This window comes from Spathaspora passalidarum (genome assembly GCF_000223485.1).
Source record: "Spathaspora passalidarum NRRL Y-27907 unplaced genomic scaffold SPAPAscaffold_1, whole genome shotgun sequence".
In the NCBI taxonomy this organism is placed as follows: domain Eukaryota; kingdom Fungi; phylum Ascomycota; class Pichiomycetes; order Serinales; family Debaryomycetaceae; genus Spathaspora; species Spathaspora passalidarum.
In genome coordinates, this window is record NW_006767425.1 from 234,802 (window position 1) to 254,436 (window position 19,635).

The 19,635-nt window shown below is 35.8% G+C and overlaps 10 protein-coding genes across 10 annotated transcripts; 4 read left to right on the forward strand and 6 right to left on the reverse strand. All coding sequences in view use genetic code 12, as the record gives it.

Moving 5' to 3' along the window:
* Nucleotides 1-81: 81 nt before the first annotated feature.
* SPAPADRAFT_57786 (mitochondrial 37S ribosomal protein mS33) lies at nucleotides 82-2,507 on the forward strand (the record flags this gene model as incomplete). Its single annotated transcript, XM_007372070.1, has 1 exon — nucleotides 82-2,507. The coding sequence occupies one exon, from the start codon at nucleotides 948-950 to the stop codon at nucleotides 1,257-1,259; it is 312 nt and encodes a 103-aa protein (XP_007372132.1).
* On the reverse strand, nucleotides 1,456-2,958 carry SPAPADRAFT_47806 (uncharacterized protein; the record flags this gene model as incomplete). The annotated part of the gene is made up of 1 exon (XM_007372071.1): nucleotides 1,456-2,958. One exon carries the CDS (start codon nucleotides 2,956-2,958, stop codon nucleotides 1,456-1,458), a length of 1,503 nt encoding a protein of 500 aa, XP_007372133.1.
* A 99-nt stretch (nucleotides 2,959-3,057) lies between these two features.
* Nucleotides 3,058-5,220, reverse strand: MBF1 (Mbf1p; the record flags this gene model as incomplete). The annotated part of the gene is made up of 1 exon (XM_007372072.1): nucleotides 3,058-5,220. The coding sequence occupies one exon, from the start codon at nucleotides 5,202-5,204 to the stop codon at nucleotides 4,752-4,754; it is 453 nt and encodes a 150-aa protein (XP_007372134.1).
* SPAPADRAFT_47807 (uncharacterized protein) lies at nucleotides 3,161-4,528 on the forward strand (the record flags this gene model as incomplete). The annotated part of the gene is made up of 1 exon (XM_007372073.1): nucleotides 3,161-4,528. One exon carries the CDS (start codon nucleotides 3,161-3,163, stop codon nucleotides 4,526-4,528), a length of 1,368 nt encoding a protein of 455 aa, XP_007372135.1.
* A 144-nt stretch (nucleotides 5,221-5,364) lies between the features above and the next one.
* On the reverse strand, nucleotides 5,365-7,148 carry SPAPADRAFT_57791 (peptide-methionine (R)-S-oxide reductase; the record flags this gene model as incomplete). The annotated part of the gene is made up of 1 exon (XM_007372074.1): nucleotides 5,365-7,148. The coding sequence occupies one exon, from the start codon at nucleotides 7,002-7,004 to the stop codon at nucleotides 6,603-6,605; it is 402 nt and encodes a 133-aa protein (XP_007372136.1).
* On the forward strand, nucleotides 5,668-6,606 carry SPAPADRAFT_132798 (trans-2-enoyl-CoA reductase (NADPH); the record flags this gene model as incomplete). The annotated part of the gene is made up of 1 exon (XM_007372075.1): nucleotides 5,668-6,606. One exon carries the CDS (start codon nucleotides 5,668-5,670, stop codon nucleotides 6,604-6,606), a length of 939 nt encoding a protein of 312 aa, XP_007372137.1.
* A 62-nt stretch (nucleotides 7,149-7,210) lies between the features above and the next one.
* On the reverse strand, nucleotides 7,211-8,574 carry HMT1 (protein-arginine omega-N methyltransferase; the record flags this gene model as incomplete). Its single annotated transcript, XM_007372076.1, has 1 exon — nucleotides 7,211-8,574. One exon carries the CDS (start codon nucleotides 8,535-8,537, stop codon nucleotides 7,518-7,520), a length of 1,020 nt encoding a protein of 339 aa, XP_007372138.1.
* Nucleotides 8,575-9,529: 955 nt separating this feature from the next.
* On the reverse strand, nucleotides 9,530-11,269 carry MAL31 (maltose permease; the record flags this gene model as incomplete). The annotated part of the gene is made up of 1 exon (XM_007372077.1): nucleotides 9,530-11,269. The coding sequence occupies one exon, from the start codon at nucleotides 11,267-11,269 to the stop codon at nucleotides 9,530-9,532; it is 1,740 nt and encodes a 579-aa protein (XP_007372139.1).
* A 2,456-nt stretch (nucleotides 11,270-13,725) lies between these two features.
* MAL6 (uncharacterized protein) lies at nucleotides 13,726-15,534 on the forward strand (the record flags this gene model as incomplete). The annotated part of the gene is made up of 1 exon (XM_007372078.1): nucleotides 13,726-15,534. One exon carries the CDS (start codon nucleotides 13,756-13,758, stop codon nucleotides 15,469-15,471), a length of 1,716 nt encoding a protein of 571 aa, XP_007372140.1.
* Nucleotides 15,535-16,660: 1,126 nt separating this feature from the next.
* NMA111 (Nma111p) lies at nucleotides 16,661-19,612 on the reverse strand (the record flags this gene model as incomplete). Its single annotated transcript, XM_007372079.1, has 1 exon — nucleotides 16,661-19,612. One exon carries the CDS (start codon nucleotides 19,610-19,612, stop codon nucleotides 16,661-16,663), a length of 2,952 nt encoding a protein of 983 aa, XP_007372141.1.
* Nucleotides 19,613-19,635: the final 23 nt, after the last annotated feature.

A 19,635-nucleotide genomic window follows, 5' to 3' on the forward strand; every position in this document is an offset into this window, starting at 1 on the left:
TGTGTTGTAAATTAAGATATCCTGGTGTGCTGCTATTTTTGGCTGACTAGAAAAAAAAAGTTACTAGGTTGAAAAAGGGACAACAATTTGATTCAGGAGTAAACCGTTAATGTCTTGGCTGCACTCGGGAGAGATCTGTAAAGAGAAAATACACATTAAAGGGATGAATTATTGCCCTTTGGATTTGAAATTTTAGATTTGCTTACTGAGAGATTATTCATCGTAAATCGAAGCCATGGACGATATCGTAATTTACAAAGGAGGAGAACAGAAGACAATTTGCAATTACGCGATAAAGATCAGCCCTAAGATTTTCTTGCCTCCCCTCTCGGTTGAATTTGTATTTCTTTGGCAGGATGTTAATATATTGCTATCTATAGCTTTGGTAACTTGGGTTCTCACTTAGTCCCCCTACCTTGAACTCCTTTAACTAAATCTGCAAGTCGACACAAAATCAATTGTTCTATTTCCGGAGCCGAAGAGGCTAAGCATCTATATGAAGAAAAAATGTTATTGCGTATTTAGTAGGCGCAGTAATAAATTGAGTTTATCCAAATGCATGTCTTAGTCTTTGCCATTAGTGGTAACAGAATTGGTCTAACATGACTACAGGTATTATTAGTTGTTTCACTTAGCCTAATAGCTCCAGATTGTTTTGTTCCTCGTGTATTTTTGCAATTCAATAACTTTCACCCCATTTATAAAAACTTTTAGCAAAGAATCATTCTCCTTTCCTGGAAATAATCCATCTCTGAACCAATGGTACGATTTCGAAACTCATAGATCAATCACGGCTTTAGATTGGTGGTTGATTGTTCAGTCAGCACTATGGATTCATACCTTGGTTATTTTCTGGTTGTTGCACGACCCGTACCCAATCATATTGAAAAAAAAAAAAAGTGAAAATTGTTTGTTTGAATCAGCTAATATCAATAGGTGTTCAAGCAATGTCTTCTATATTAAGGAAACTTCCTACCAAGGAAAGACTTCAACAACTCAAAAAATTGTCTAGTTCTATATTCAGTGAAACTTATAATCCAACCTGTAAAAGAAATGGTGGTCAAATCTTAAAGGCTGAATTAAAAGGTCCTGAGGTTTTGAAATATTACGGTGAAAACTCATCCATGCCAACATTCAAAGATTTCAAGAATTGGTTCCCTGAATTGAAATTGGTTGATCCAAGAGAAACCCATAGATTGAAATACATTGCCATTAGAAAATTGAGAAATAAAGGTGCTCCAAAGAAAAAGAGTAGTTAGAGTGGGCTAAATCTTCCTTGTACATAATACATGTTCATATTAATACAATAATAATACAGTTTAAACTAATTATCATCCTACCAGGTGTAGGTGATTCTATCAAGAAATGTTGAAATATGTGGCCCCACCAAGGACCTATCCTGATTAGATTCGCATTTGTACTTGCAAAATGCCACACGTTCCACTCTAACCCCTATTAAGATCGTTTGACTCTCTTCTTAAGATTAAATGTGTCCGTAATTGTACTGTCATCAGCCAAAGCTGCACTCAACAAATTTCTCTTCTTTAACACTAATGCTTCATTGTTCTTTCCTTCAATAACTTGCCAATGTACCAACTGGTCATAAAATACAATGAGTTCCTTCTCATAACTAATTCTTGATATTTTGGTGAATGACTTAAATATTGATTCAAGATTGCTCTTCGTCATGTCGTATAATAATACTTGCAGATTGGTACATATAACTATTTTGTCCTCTCTAATCATAACATCAATAATAGGTTCAATTGTCGTGATTACTGTTTTCAAATCAAACTCGAATTGATCTTCCTTGTATACCACTTCATAATAAAGTATCACTGAGCTATTCAATATGAAAAATGCCTTATAATTTTCAATAATAACTTGTGTGATAGTATGCTTGGTTGGTAGCGCAACTTGACCAAAATGTATGCGGTTCTCTTCTTGTTTCCAGCCTTGAATTAATTGAGGAATTTCTAAAGTCACATCCTTAACTACTCTTAACAACTTCATGGCAACGATCTGAACTTTAATATTTGCATCAATTATTCTTGAAATTAAAAAATATTCAGATTCATTAGTTGACAACCAATTATGAGTGAATTTAACTGGGCTCATTTCAGCTGGGGAGTTATCTCTATATTCAAATCCTTCAGTCGAGAATTCAACATCAATAATTGGGCGGACTCTCTTGGGTTCTGTTATACCTAAGAAGGAGTATACCATTAAATGATACCCAAATAAAGTTTCATCGTCATTAAATACACTAATCCAATTACCCGACTCAGACCAAGTAATGTGTGGGGGGGTAATGTATGGATGAGAGAGTCTAATTTTATGTATCAACACACTTATTGAGCCTTGGTTGTAGAAGTGGTATAATATAGGTGCGGAATTATATTCCCTTGTGTTGCCGAGTATTGACCAAAATCTATAATCTTTATTTGGTCGAATTATTATGTGATCTATTACTGGTTTTTCAATGGTGAATAAGATATGAGTGCAATCTAGGGAGTAGACCTTCAAACTTAATCTATGTTTGGTGAAGACAGCGATTTGTCTTGAATTGGAATATGCTCCTTCGTTAGTTTGTTGTATATCTGAAGGTGGGGGTATCCATTGGCACTTCTCAATGCCATCATGTTTTGTTTGTCGTATAATAATAGAAGGACTGACCGTGTCTGTGATATCGATAATGACTACCAATGCATGGTTATCCACAACAACTGCTATGAGTTTACTAGAACTGTTTGGTAGTATATGTTCCCATTCAACTTGTTTTATATCAACGAATGTATTCCTTGTTTGTGTTTTAAGATAGTTAGCAACAATATTTTGGATGTTAAATGTGTTTAGTATAGTCTTGTCTACGTTTTGAATTTCTAATGCATTGTTTGATTTGGTAGTGGCAACAAACTTCCTACATGGAGAAGCAATACAAAACTGTCGTTGTCTCATATTGTTGTTCATCTGGCTGCTGTCTATTCACCTTTGGGTTCAAAAACTTACAACCAAAAAAGATCACCAAAATGTAAACACAAGAAAAGAAAAAAAAAACAAAAATCACAATTTACAAAAACAAACGTAAATTCCACATATTTAGCACCTTGAAACGTAAACCGCAAAAACGTGACACCATAAAGCTGCATATTCCTTAATTATGCCTGCGAAGAAGAAGAAACCAACAAGGAAACAGCAGCAATTACCAGTTTCATCCAAACGAGTAATTTCGGGCGAACCCATACCAAATTTATCTCCTCCATCATCACTTCCCCAACAACAGTCAACCACAAAGGAATTCCCCCTCTATACCAGACCATCCAAATACAGCGCTCTTTTCAACTCACAAGATTCTACAACGGCGTCTTATTCGGAAATCACAACAAAGAGAACATCACAATCTCAGCCCATAGAGCATAATGGGAGGAAGAAGCGGAAGAAACAATGGAGTACGCCCATTCAACAATTGCAACAGGAAATAAACTTACTTGGAAACGATGAGGATGATGAGGATGATGATGAAACTGTTGAATTTAAGTTCACAGTAGATAAGCCGACAACAAAAACAAATAACTTTTTGGATGGTGTATCACAACATATGGTGGGGTTACCAGATGAAGCACCAAGAAAAAGTATAAACAAACGAAGACAATCATATAACAATCGAGGTAAACGAGCACTGTCTATCGGAAATGGATTTATAACTGACTTGCATGAAGATGTTCCATTGAAGAATTATTATAAACATATAAATGCTTCCTTACCTGACCCAGACAGAATGAGACAATTATTAGTGTGGTGTCTGAAACGACGTTTAGCACAGGACAATAACAAGAAAGAATCTAATACAAATAATCAAACCAATCTTAATATTGCTAAAGTGATAGAAGAGGAAATTACTAAAAGTCTAATGGACAAGAGAATACCAACTAGTTGGTACAATCGAGAGAATGACCCCAGTCAAGTGTATGGTGGGCCCAAGGTTATGATGGAAAATCTTCAAAATCAGAAGAACTTTGCCAATAATAAAATATTTCTGGAGAAAGTGAATAAACTTAAAAAGGGAATACGTCAATGGGAACAGGAATATAACCTGGATGTTGACGCCATTCGAAAGACTCCAACAGACGTGCCACGAGACATTAAAAAGAAGCAAATTGACGATTATTCCTCAAACACTAATCTAGAGATAGATACATCTATCGTTGATAAACTCACTGAAAGTTATTCTCAAGATGCACAACTAGTCAATAAAGACTTGCAGTATTATCTAGAGATTCTTAATCATACAGTGAGGTTACTACATATTGATGCCAAGAAGGCACAATTGATTCAAGAGGAACATGCTATTAACCCAGTACAAAGTTATAAGGACGATTTTTATCGTAGAAATAGCATTGAAAATTATCGAGCTTTAAGAGCACGAGAAGATAAGTCAAGTGTGCATTGGCCATATCCTATAGCATCACTCAAAACCAAAGATTTATTAACTTGTTTGGGGATTATACAAACGCGAAACAAGGACTAGAAAGGTTTGAGTTTTTACAAACGTTTTATTTCACTTCTATTTGTATTATGCTATTTTGTTTTTTTTTAACGGGTACTAAATTTCCCCGTTTGTTTTCTGTATTACTAGTGTGTCAATATATGTATATTAACAAGTTCAAGGATATATATGCCTTGTTTATGAATACCTATCAAAAACCCAAACCAGCAGTGCCTTGCGAATAGTTGTGTGCTATGAAGAAAGTTTACTTCTTTTTAGCAAATAATGGTTCACCAATATTCTTACCTCTCAATTTAACACCTAAAGCTCTTTCCAACTTTCCTAATAATTGTTGGTTTGGAACAGCTCTACCAGCTTCATAATCGTTGATAACGTTTGGTTTTTCGTTAACTTTAGTAGCTAAGTCCTTTTGGGTTAACTTCTTTTCTTGTCTGGCTTGTTGGATGGCCTTACCGACACTAGCATCTAACTTCTTGACAGTAACGACATCATCAGTTGCATCCAACTTAGTTAATCTTTGACCTTCTGGGTTTGATTTGGTGTTGGCGGTACCATATTTCTTTTCAATACCAACAACGGCACCGGCTCTTCTGGCAGCATTAAGTTGACCTTGAGTTCTGGCAACGGTTTCTCTTGGACCACCACCACCAACTCTGGCTTTTTGACCAATTATAGTAACATTATCCCAGTCAGACATTTTTGCTTGTGTATGTAATTTGTTTGTAAGAAGAAAAAGACGGAGAATGAAGTCACAAGTTTTTCAGGTTGCGTAATTCTAGTGGTGGCGGCGGTCAAAAACTTTTTTTTTTTCTTTCTTGTTTTTCTCCCGCAATTACTCATTTTGTGGTGGCACACGACTTTCTCCGTGGAAGTTTCTAGAAGTGATAACGAGAACAGTAAACACGATTAAATCACTAGGTATCAATGTACACCTATAGCAATAGGCATGCTTGTGACTTGGTAATTTGTTAATTGAAAAGTATTGATATATTGTTGACAATTATACATCATGTGGTAGCGGTGGTAATCCCTCCCTCCTTCTCCCGACCGCTCCCTAAACCTTTCTTCCAACCGCGGAGCACTCAAAAGAGAGGGAAAATTTCGCGGTAGTTTTTTAAAAGTTTGCCAATTGACAGCAACAACAACAAGTGGACAACATTATGACTGCAATTGAAGTTAAATCACGTTCAAAGTCTATTAAGTCACTTAAAACTGACTTATCTTTAGATGGAAAAGTTCAAGAACTTGTTAATGAAATATCTTCCAAGAATTCCATTTCCCAATATAGACTCAGATTAACTATTTTGGATAAAGAAACTAATAAGCAAAAACCATTGGATGCTAATAAGTCCTTTATTGCTAATGGAATCACTTCAGACAAGGTTGAACTCTTTGTTAAAGATTTAGGACCACAAATTTCCTGGAGAACTGTTTTCTTGATTGAATATTTCGGACCATTTATTTTCCATTTTTTCTTTTACTATGTCAGCAAGTCATATGGTGTTGAAGCATTTGAGCATTCTCAAACTCAACAATTGGCGTTTGTTTTAGTATTGGCCCATTTCTTGAAGCGTGAATATGAAACTGTTTTTGTTCACAAGTTCTCCAATGCCACTATGCCTGCTTTCAATATCTTTAAGAATTCTGGACATTACTGGATTTTATCTGGTTTCAATCTTGCATTCTTCATTTACAGACCAAACGTTGGAAGATCAGGTCCTTTAAGTTTTATTTTTCATGTCAATGAACACTCATCATTAGTGAGCTATGCCCTTGTTGGACTTTGGGCTTTTGCTGAAATTTCCAACTTTATTACTCATGGAATCTTGGCTAATTTAAGAAAGGGTGATACTAAGAGATATGTTATTCCATTTGGATATGGTTTTGACTTGGTTGCTTGTCCAAACTATTTCTTTGAATCTTTAGCCTGGTTAGCTTATGCTTTATTAGTAGGAAATTGGTCAGCTTGGGTTTTCTTGTTTGTTAGCTCTGGGCAAATGTGGTTATGGGCCGTTAAGAAACACAAGAGGTATTTACAAACTTTTGGTGATGATTACAAAAAATTAAAGAGAAAAGTATTTATTCCATATGTACTTTAGTTTTCATCCTTTGGATTGAATTTAATTGAAATACTATTGACACAATGTCTTTCATCTGTAGGTGTTTTGTAGCCTTCCCCTTTAAAAATATGACCTAAATGTCCATCACATTTAGCACATCTCATTTCTTCGCGGACCATACCATATGAATCATCACGATAAACCTTGATACTTCCAGGAATAGCTTCATAAAATGCTGGCCAGCCGCAATGAGCAATAAATTTAGTCAGGGATTTGTATAAGGGGTTCCCACAACCAGCACAGTCATAAAAGCCTTTGTCGGTAGCTGGTGTGTTGGTGTATTCCCCTACGTTTGGGGCTTCAGTTCCACGTTGTCTTAACACTCTGAATTGTTCTGGAGTTAAGACTGCTCTCCATTCTTCTTCGGATTTAGACATGTTTCTTGTGAATACTGTAAATAGCTGTGAAACTGGTGGGAAAACTGTTCTGGAAGATTGTGCAAGTATTCGTGACAAAGACATAAAAAGAGACTATCTAATGTTTATATAGCCTTGTTCTTTTTCTGGTGTTCAATCGCTTGCTGTTTGCCACTGATATATGCAAAACCCCAAAATCAACCAAATTTGGTTAATGCGACAAAGATCTCGGATAAAGTCTGGAAAATTTAAGCTGTTATGCACAAAATTACTAATACAAGATTAAAAAGGTTTTACAGACGTACATTTAAAGAAGTAATGACCGAAATACTCGGTTTTAACGTTTAACCTCTATTTCGAAATAACCATGTATGAGATATAAGCTTGAATGAAACAAAAAAACCGAGATCTAAGTGAGATCTTCAGATTTAACAGAGCCAAACAACCACATGGTATTGCAGAACAAAAACTTCCTGAAATTAGCAGTTCTTTTTTTGTAATATACACCGTATGCTCTATGCTAAAATGCAAAAATTAACGTAAAAAGTAATTATACTTGCCCTTTTGTTCTCTTGATTTGTCCTTAGAACTTGTCTTCAAATCCCATTCAATTTCAATATCGATTTCTCTTGGGTTAATCTTACTTGGAGCAGAAGTAATCTTACCTTTGATAATATCACCTTTTCTAACATTCAATACTTGATCCATATAGAAAACAGTTTGTTTCCAATGAGTGTACTGGTTCATTGGTCCAGTAGCCAAAGTGACTTTTTCATTTCCTGGGAATACAGCATCCCAGTAAACAATATAGGCATGACACAAATCATTTTCAAGAACTTCTAATTCAAAATCACGCTTGAATGCTAATTCTTCTTTGGTAACAGTATTAATATCAAATTCAAAGAATTTGGCTGAAGAAGTAATTAAAGCATTGTTTTCAACAGTGTCAACTAATGGCTCACTCATGGCAGTCTTGATAAATGGAGTATAGTCAAACCCATAGACATCTTCCCAATAATGAATCTTTTCATCCTTATATTGACCATCTTCAATACCAGCAATGTACATGTTACATTTATCTGGAAGAATTAATCCACCTTTGACAAGATATTTGTCTCTGGCATACAACACAGTGTCCAACATACTTTCATACAATAAGAAATATCCCATCCATTCAGAAATAATTATATCCACGGAATCAACAGGTAAGGTGATATCTTCCAATTTACCTTGTAACAAGGTAATCTTGTCAGTGAATCCATTAAGGTTAATAATTTCCTTGGCCTTGCCAATAATACTGGACATATCAACAGAATAAACATGTTTGGCACCAGCTTTAGAGGCAAACATGGAAAGAATACCAGTACCACAACCAACATCCAACACAATCTTATCCTTGAAAAGATCTTTGTTTTTATACATGGCATTACGGTAACTCAATGTACGGGAAGTATCCTTCAACATTTCTTCGTGAATACCAAAATGATCATATGAGGAGAAGTAATGCTGTTCATGGGATGACAACTTGGCTTTATCGGTAGCTGAATCGGACATTGTATACAATTGATAATATTTAAGGTTGATTATTGTTAAAAAAAGAAGAGATGTGTTGCCAAAAATATATTTACAAGTTTAAATTTTGTGAAAAATTAATCTGCGATGGTGTTGTTCTTTTTTTGATGTGTGAAAATGGAAAAAAAAATTAATGCAAGGAATACATTTAATGGACGAGTCCGGAGTCGAACCGGAGACCTTTCGCATGCTAAGCGAACGCGCTACCAACTACGCCACACGCCCTGTGATTTTTCAATTTTTTTCTCCTCGTTTAGGATATGCGGTAGATAGAATGGCGATTGGTAGCGTTTTTGAGATTATAGAATACTGATTAATTTGATTTGAGAGGATAAAATTCATTTAATAATATAAATTGGAACATTATATAACGTGTAAGAGTTGTGGTCTTTCAATTGAAAATATTTTTCTTCATGGAAAGTTGTGTTTTGTATCTTTTGGTTTTTTGAAAATTTTTGACTATTTTTTGAGAATATATATTTATATTTTGAAATTCATTTGCCAGTTTTTACTTAGGTTTAATAGAAAATATGACGAGTTATCTAGATAAACGATAATTTGATACTTTGCTAATAACAAAAAACTCCCAATTCAAAAAAAATCATTTTTCCCCCACATGGTAGTTGGATTTATCTGATAACATTAAAAAGCTAACCACTGAACTGTCTGTTTTATTTTACAAACATTTAATTTTTGTTTGAATTTCTTTGAGATCCAATAAACACTTACAAGGAAGGATTTTCATAAGCATAGGATAAACTAATAAACTAATCTAAACCAAATTTGCCTTACTAGCAGTCTTTCATATTAGAACCTGGGCAGTCATAGGTACACACGAATCACCTCTATTTTTTTTCTTTTTTCGCAACCATTACTCTACAGTAAATAGTTTATAAGTTACTAATATTAAACATTTGTTATACAAAGAGAGCTATACAAATATAGCTATGAAGAATTGAATAAAAGCAGCAAATTTACTCGGAGTCATCAACCAGGATTTGATCTTCAGTTCCAACTCTTTCCTTTTGGACAATGAAGTCTTTAACACCTTGTTCACCTAACTTTTCCATCATTTGAACAGCATCGAAAGTTTCAACTTCAGTAGACTTGAACTTTCTAGCAGGAACCTTGTCGTGGAATAATTTGTCCAATTCAGCGAATGATCTACCTTTAGTTTCTGGTAATTCGAAATAAACCCAAATACTAGAAAGGATAGCAAAACCAGCCCAAAGGAAACCAGACTTGGCCTTCCAGTTCCATTCAGTTGGGTTCAACATATATGGAGTAATGATACCAACAATGATGTTAGCCAAATTATACAAGTTTCTTGCCAACATGACAGTTCTAGCTCTCAATCTAGCACTTGGTATTTCAGCAACAATACAGTAACATAATGGACCGATGGTTAAATCATAAGTGAAGGTATAAATAAGAAGCATTGAACCGACACCCCATGAAGCATTCTTGGAACCAGATACACCTAAACCACCAACAATGAGTAAAAGAACCGACATACAACATAAACCATAGAAGTAGATTCCGAATCTACCAACTTTTTGAGAAAGGAACCATGAACCAACAGTACCAATGATACCTAAACAATATTGAATGATAGAAAAGTTGAAAGCCATAGATTCAGGTAAACCAGCTTGAGTGTAGAAATAAGTAGAGTAACCCATCAAACATGAACCAGTAATACTTTGAACTAACCAAGTGAAACCAGCAATTCTAGTTCTTCTCAAGTTGACACCAGTGAAACAATCCTTAATAGAACCACCACTCTTGAGGGCATCTTCTTCTTTAATGGTCATTTGAATCTTGGTTAACATATGTTCAGCAAGGATTTCCTTCTTTGGCAAGTTTTTGTTTTCAGTTAATAATCTGGTAAGAGACTTCTTAGCTTCTTGATATCTTCCCTTCTTAACCAAGAACCAGGGAGATTCAGGAGCAAGATAAACACCTAAACACAAAGGCAATGGCCAGATCCATTGAATAGCAAAAGCAATACGGTATGCATGTTCTCCTTGCATCGTCAGGATACCCTTAATAACACCAGAAGAAATCAATTGACCAAAAACCCAACAGACATTAACATATGTGGTGAGATAAACTCTAAGCGTCGTAGGAGCAACTTCAGAAGCATAAGTGACAGTAATAGTTTGGTAAGAACCCCAGTTAATACCCAACAAGACATAAGAGAATAACAAAACTTCTCTATTTGGAGCAAAGAATTGAATGAAAATCAAACCAACAGAAGCAATCAAAGCAGGCATCAAAGTTTTTCTATACCCAATCATATCAGCAAAGATACCGGCAAGGAAAAGACCAATCAACTGACCACAGTTGTAACCCATTGACAACCCAGTTTGCCATCTAGCTGGGATTTGATATTGTTGAATATCAGGATACCAATCACCGAATTTTCTAGCAAAACCAGGGTAAGCAAAGAAACTTGATAACAAGTTTGTATCATAACCTTCCATAATCAACGCAGTTGAAAGAATAATAGACCACATAACAGCCTTAGGGAAAGTTCTTATACATTCACCAAGAGGCATGTGCTTTTCCTTTTGGTCATTATCCTTAGCTTCATTAGACATATCCAAGAACTTGGAAATGTAATCATCGATATCAGCATTTTGAGATTCGGTTTCGGTTCTCTCTTCAACAAGGGTAACACCCTTGTACTTTTCGTCAATACTACTTGTAGACATATTCAACTGTTTGTTAATATATGAATAGTAGAGAATAAGAAATGCAAAATATCATTCAAGACAGAAGATTTCTACTTGATTTTATATTCTTCAGGAGAAGCTGAGAAAGAATTGTGAAGATAAATCATAAAGACAAAGAGAAAGTATTCCCCCGGAACAATGGCCCCATGCAAACACGAAGTGTAATGTGGAGGTTTGTCGAAAATATTAATTTTAATTTTCTTTTTTTTTTTTTGACATAAAAAATTTTGCAAAAATAATATTATTTTTAAATATTCTAGTGTGTTTTTTTTTAGTTCATTTTCTTTGCTCATTAATGTTATTATTGCTTCCCGAGGTTAATGTTAGTGGCAAGATTGTTGGTTCGCTTTCGCACCACAACAGCGGTATATTCTATGGTAAACAAAAATTAATGTAAGGAAATGTGGTAAAACGGTTTATGAACCGTTATGTCTTATTTCTTAAAGCTGGATATCGAATTTCTCCATGTAGACAACACATTTCCAGATCTGTGAAAATGCTTAAAAAGAAAAAAAAATTTTAGATGGGGGGAATGCCGCAATCTTTCTCGCTGAGTTGTAACCAACCACTCGGTATTTGGATTGTTTTTTCTCCACAAATCTAACCCTGGGAACAATGTCGTATCACTTTTAGCCCCCTTTCAACTACAATAGAGTATATCAGGATAGTCATTCATGTTAGAGAAGAAGTGGATCGAGGAATTTATTCCAGTTTCTGGGGTCAATGCCCGCGGAGATGCGGCGTTCACTAATAGATTTAAAGTTTTTTTTTTCTTTTTACAATTTTTTCTTGTTTAAAACCCCACCTTGAAATTGAAATTTTCCGATTTAGTAATTTTAAACTTTGAACGTTTTTCCAGAGATCTGAATCTGGCACTGTAAAGCGCTTGTTGAGAATAATTTTCTCGGACTTATCACACATACACTCGATATAGATACGAAAAGGAAAATAATTATATGGACAGGAAATATGGCCGTTAACAATATTCCTTTGTCAATTACCCCATCCGTTATGAACCTGAATGGGGAAGCTGCAAAGTCTATCGCAAAGGAACGCTACAATGCTCGCCTCAAATCATCCTGCTGTAAAAATACCCACAAAATTGAATATCAATACGTTTTAGATCACCGGTTTCGGACATGCAGTTAACACATAATCAGAACTGTTGAGAACTGTTAGGCGTTGGCACAGTCTATTTCATTTCGAGTCTAATTACCCGTTACCACATCTGAAACATTCATGCATAATTACTAAAAGAAAATCCGGTCGCGCGCGCACGGAAAAATACACCCCAACAGAAATAAAATAAAGTTTTGTCGTGCAGCAATTGCCGCAAGACAAAACTTTATTTTGACATAGTTGCACCATTGATTTGTAAAACTACATTGTTGACCTTCTGAATTAACGTTATGTGGGCTCCCCGCCTGGAATTTAATCCATTGTTACCTTTGGGTACGGCGGAGCAAACGAGGAGGCGTGAATGATTGTGGTTAGTGAACTTTGTTACTTCAAACCATTCTAAGAAAACATAAGCAAGATAAGAATAGAATAGTCAATAGTTTTCAAGGACTAGAAATCTCTCTAAATATTTCAACGATTTTCCGAAGCATATAAAATGCAAAGTATATGCTCAAATCGTACGATGGTAAAACTCAACTTGAAAAACCTGTAAAAAAAAAAGCACGGTCTAAATAAATACTAAAATTAGAAGCAATAAACGTACAATAACCACCAAATTATTCATGCAATGCAAGTTGACTAGCCATAAAGGGACCTCTTTGTTTTCTAATTTCATAACATGGGGACTATGTTGTTCCAAAAGTACTTGTAAAAAGTTCGTAAATTTCGCTCAATGTCATCTATTTCCTTGTTGAATACTTTCTTAAAAGATCGCTTTTTCTAAATCTGAATTGATGCAAAGAATCCTCGGTGCTTCCCTTTCTCTTGCATGACATCATAGAATTAAGAATGGAATAATGGGAATTCCACTTGAAATTTCTCGCTGCAATGCTCGTCGATGCTGCAACTGTACTTTCCGACTAAACCTGAATTAGGAATGTTCGTATATGCACCCCTCATCCGATTCCGAAATAGTTAACCCGCTCGATAGATATTTTTTTTGTTATGTAAAAATAAAATGAAACTGAGCGAGAAATTTTGCATCCAAAAATATTCCGAGCTTCTCAGCGCATTTCCATTATATTTCCCGACAATTTCCAGCTGCGAATATTAAATCCCCCACATTTTCAAAAAAATTCTAAAGAGGTAATTGTTCCGAAGAGTGGAGGAGGATCTACCTGCTTTGTTGATCCCATCTACGGAGGAAGTTCGGCAAAATACAAGGTCTGAATTGTGTAAAACGTGTAAAATCTATGGAATCCTATATAAATAGCCATCTCTTTCGCTTTCATTCTTGTTTGGCAAATTTTCAAACTACTTTTACAAATCATAAATACTTTTTAAATATGACTATTGATAACACCTGGTGGAAAGATTCAACTATCTATCAAATTTGGCCTGCCTCCTACAAAGATTCTAACGGTGATGGTGTTGGTGATATTCCAGGTATTATCTCCACTTTAGATTATCTTAAAGACTTAGGAGTTGATATCATTTGGTTAAGTCCAATGTACGATTCTCCGCAAGATGATATGGGTTACGATATTAGTGATTATCAAAACATTTATCCAAAATATGGTACTCTTGAAGATATGCAAAATTTAATCGATGGTTGTCATGAAAGAGATATGAAAATCATTTGCGATTTAGTTATTAACCATACTTCTTCTCAACACGCTTGGTTTAAGGAATCCAGATCTTCCAAGACTAATGCTAAAAGAGATTGGTATATTTGGAAGAAACCAAGATATGATGAAAGTGGTAACAGATTACCTCCCAACAACTGGATGTCTCACTTTTCTGGTTCTGCTTGGGAATTCGATGAACTTACTCAAGAATACTACTTGAAACTTTTCGCTATTTCTCAACCAGATTTGAACTGGGAAAATAAGGAAGTCAGAGATGCTATTTATGACACTGCCTTGAAATTCTGGTTCGACCGTGGGGTTGATGGTTTCAGAATCGATACAGCTGGTATGTACTCCAAAGATCAAGCCTTCCCAGATGCTCCAATCGTATTCCCAGATCAATATTACCAACCAAGTGGATTATATACCAACAACGGTCCTAGAATCCACGAATTCCACAAGGAAATGTACAAGAAGGTAACTTCAAAGTATGATGTTATGACCGTTGGTGAAGTTGGCCACTGTTCTAGAGAACAAGCTTTGAAATATGTCAGTGCCTCGGAAAAGGAAATGAATATGATGTTCCTTTTTGATGTTGTCGAAGTTGGTTGTAGCACTGGTGATAGATTCAGATATAAAGGTTGGGAATTGAAGGATTTCAAAAAGGCAGTCGAGAACCAATGTCAATTTATTGAAGGTACTGATGCTTGGTCTACTGTTTTCATTGAGAACCATGATCAAGCTAGAAGTGTCTCTAGATTTGGTAATCCTCAATATCGGGAAAAGAGTGCTAAATTGTTATCATTGTTGCAAGCTTCCTTAACTGGTACACTTTTCATTTACCAGGGTCAAGAGATTGGTATGACCAACTTACCTGCCTCTTGGTCTATTGACGAATATAAGGATATCAATACTATTAACTACTATAAACAATTTGTTGAAAAATATGGTAAAGATGCTGATTTTGATATCAAGGAAAAGAAACTTATGAATATTATCAGCCAAGTTGCTAGAGACCATGCGAGATCACCAGTTCAATGGGACAGCACTGCTTATGGTGGGTTTTCCACTGGTAAGCCATGGACCAGAGTCAACGACAACTTCAAGGAAATCAATGTTAAATCACAGCTCAATGATTCCAATTCAGTATTGAACTTCTGGAGAGAGAGCTTGAAGGTGAGAAAAGAATACAAAGACTTGTTTATCCATGGTGAATTTAAGATTTTGGATTTTGACAATACAAAATCTTTTACTTTTATCAAGGAATCTCACAAAGATTCTCAAAAGGCTTATGTTGTTCTTAACTTCTCTACTGATTCTGTAGAATTCAGCAAGTTAATTGATGGTCTGTACAAGTTAGTTCATTCAAATGTGGAAGATGTCAAGGAAGACGTTTTATCTCCATATGAAGGTCGTATTTATATCGTAGATTAGTTTTTATAGTTTTGGTTGCCAGATTTATTTAGCGCGATTTAATACAAGTTGCATATTTTTTTTTTTCAAACACACTTTCTTTTATCACTAGAACCAGCAATGCAGCTGGAAACAAACGACGATGTCGAAGAAGGAAGAAAAACCTTGAAGCAACAGTTACAGGAGAACAAAGGTAAGTGTATATGGGGCCATTGAAAGCAATTGGTGTTTTGTTGGGTCACTTTTTTTTACCCTTGCCAAACATTATATACTAACTTGCAACCAGATCGAAAACTCAAAGAATACCAAGAGAAGCTCCAGAGCCAGAACTCCTCATATATATTAGATGAATCTGCAGCTCAGTTCTATGCTGATCTAAAGAAGAAAGACCTTGAAAGAGAACATGAGATAAAACAGCGAGAGGCACAGGAACTACGAAGATTCAAGCAACTACAAGAATCTAAAAAGAAACAGCCACTCATGCCAACTCCTATAATAGGAGATGTTTCAATAAAGAAGAAGCAAATCCCTAATAAGACAATTAGCAAACCAACTAAAGTAGATTCATCCCAAATCAAACTGAGACTAAAACCTACACAGGCGGTTCAGTCCCCCAAAAAATCACAGGATGAAGATCAGAAACACCAGCAAGACGAAATACCAACAAACAATAACAAGGAAAACATTGTAAACTATTCATCTAGCGATGAAGACTAGGCTCTGTTGGTCTCTCACTGTTTGTTCGATATCACCCCTGTTTATCTGCCATTAGGTCGTGCAAGATTCAATATCACGATCATAGAGTGAAGTTTTTTTTTTTCTTGAACAATTTAAACATTTTCATTGTTAACTACTGGCCAATATCTGCAAACTACCAGCAAAGATGTTCATGAACCTTATTCAATCTGCCAGCAGATCAATCTTTGGCAACAAGCCAATAATAAACACATTAATACAAACAAGAACTAAGATGAAGTCACACAAAGGTATCCGTGCCAGATTTATCAAGACTGCCAATGGTCTTAAGAGGAAAAGAGCCGGTAGAAATCACGGTAACGGTCGTTTCGCCGCTAGTGATTTAAAACCATTAGATGGCTACATCAATGTTGAAAACAAAAAAGATTTAAAGAAATTGTTGAAATATTATTAGGTACTCCAAGTCTTGTAAATAGTGCAAAATACAAAATTATCTATTAACATATAGTAGATTCTATTTATTATATTCTACTTCAACCCATTTTCCAGTTTCTGGAGATTTTTTGATTTCACTTGTTGGGAAGTAATGATAATCTGTCTTTAAAGTTATAGCAACTGGAATATTATCAAATGTTACCATTCTCAATTTGACAAATGTATTGTCAGGGATATCTCTAACAACCTTAACAAACGAGTTAAGATCTTTAGTTTCTTGATCATTGACATGAGTGATGAATGCAATAGGGGTGATACCATATTGATGTGCTGGTCCACCAGGCGCCTTTTCAATGACATAAACTTCTGATGGGATAGTCTTCATTAATTGTCTTACTCCATAATGAGGAGTTTGAAGAAGGGCACCGGACCAATTGACAAGATGAGACGTATCAAGTGATGTGGTGTCAATGGTTGGCACTTGTAAAACCATTTCCTTCTTTTGTCTAACAATTCTAAACTCTAAACTTTCTTGTTCATACATATCACCAAAATCTCTCATGCTCTTGACAATCCTACCATTTACAGAAAGAACAATATCACCAGTTTTCAACGGACTATGCTTGCTATGTAAACTTGGTGCAGCCACTCTGTCTACTGCCAAAAACTTAATTTGATCTTCTGATTCATCTTCGAATTTGTTTATCCAACTTTGGGAAACACCTCTGGTTCTTCCTTGAAATACAGTGATGGAAGCAAATTCAGCTTCGAGTATTCTTAAATGTTTTGGAATCTTGTTGGCTTGTAATGAGTCAATAACTTGACGGACATCAGTAACGTCCAATCCCATTTTGTACATTTGATCATTGGCTTCACCTAAATAGGTCAACCAAAATGCACGAACGGTACCGTCATTATCAGCTAATACACCAGCATCACATTCAACAGTGACTTTACTATCCAACAACACACATTCCAAATTGGTTCCTCTATAACGTGGAGCCATAGAGTTGGCAGTAACATTCAATGATGAAACGGCACTAACTTTGACATCTTCAGTGACTAATCTGAGATTATAGTTGTACCCGATAAAGAAAGACTTGTCGCCTCTCTTCAATGGCTTGGTTGCAAATGTAGGAGTCTTGACATCAGCCAATACTAAAGAGGGATCATACTTGATTATGACATAGTTGAGATGAGGGTGCATAAACACAACTTTCCCTGGGACATCAATAGATTCAGCAAATATAACAAAGATGTCACACATATCATGAGGCACAAATCTTCTCGACACTAAAACAAACCCATTAGTTGAGTCAATGACTACCCCATAACAGATTTCCTTCTTGAAAGGGTGAGAATCAACAGTGCTGGGTGATATGGTTCGTACTTGAACAAAAGATCTCACTAAACCAGAACAACCCTTCTTCTTATCATCACTGAACGGGATGTCAATATATTTGGCATTTTGTGGTTGAGATGGGATAGGATCCAAAGGTTTTTCTTGAAGGGTAGTAAAATCCCACAATCCAGTTTCATCATTACGTACAGCTTTCTTGAAGGATGTGGCCCAATGTCTGTCAACATAAATAGTTTGAACATATTCTGAATGCATATCGGAAACATGTCTATAAGTAATCGGTACTCTAGCACAATCAGGGATATTCTTCATAACTTCGACAAATTCATTCAAGTTTTCAACTAGCTTATCATCCACGGTTTCCAACAACCAACCAGTTGGATCTTGATTAGAAAATTCAAAAGAACCAGAGGCGTTATTGACATAAACACCCTTGACAGGTAAACAGAAACATCTTGCTATTTGGTAAGACAAGTTGTTAAATGTAGCACCTGAAACTGTGACAAATGTGTTGGGAGTGATGTCATGAAGGTTACCAACCTTGATCATTTGCTTGATTTCAACTCCACCTCTTTGAATAACAAATTCTAATTCCTTGCCAACATTTTCATCCAAGATTTCATCAACACGAATAAAAGTAGAGATATGTTCTCCGTTGATAGAAATCAAGGCATCACCTTCTTTGATAGCTCCATCAGCTGGACCTTCGGGCAATACTAATTCAGCAACTAATAAACCAATCTTGTTTGGGAACAATTCTCTTGCCTTTGCTTGTGCTTCAGCTGTCAATCCTAATCTGGTACATTCATTAAAGGGCTTCAACTGCCATTCAACTTGGATATCACCTCTTGTAATTGACTTGTCATTTTGAATGCACTGTAAGGCACGTAATGGTCTGTAAACCGGCAAAAAGAAATCTGTGGATGCTTCAGTGGAACCACCTGCCTGTAATGCAACACATTGTCCATCTTCATTGACAACTGGAGACCCAGAGGATCCACCAGTGGCAGAAGCAGCTGCCTGTATATATTCAGTATTGAAATCGTTATAAGTCAAAGAACCATACTCGGGAGCATTTCTATCCAATCTAGAAATGATACCTGCCAAAATGGACAATTTTTCCCCGGCATCATTACCAACAACTCTGATTTCAGTTCCAACTTTGGCCAATTCTGGTTCTAATGTAAGACGACTAAGCTGTTGGTATTTAACTTCACTAGGGTCGAATTTCAAGAACCCGAAATCATGGATGGGGTCTCTGTAAATAGGCTTGACATCTACTGATTCATGATTATCAAAGACAATGTATCCTGTGAACGGACCTGGTCCGACCACATGTCTATTGGTAAGAATCAAACCTTTTACGTCATCGACAATAAACCCAGTTGCCTCACTGACAATAGCAGTTTCGGTATCAAATGGGGCAACGTGGGAGAAATGAATGGAGACCACGGAGTTGACAACTTTGGTTATTGTCTCTTGCCACTTGTTGCTGTTAGAAACTGGGATGTCGAATAAAGGCAGTTGACTGGCAGTACCATCTGATTGATAATCTTCATCATCGCTGGTATGTTCACTTGGGTCGCTTTCATAATCACCTTTGGCTGGTCTTTTGTGTACTTGACCGTTTAAAGGCGATTCAGCTCCTCTTTTTAATTTAGAAGCAGCCATAGATGGTAGGTTGGTTGTAAGAA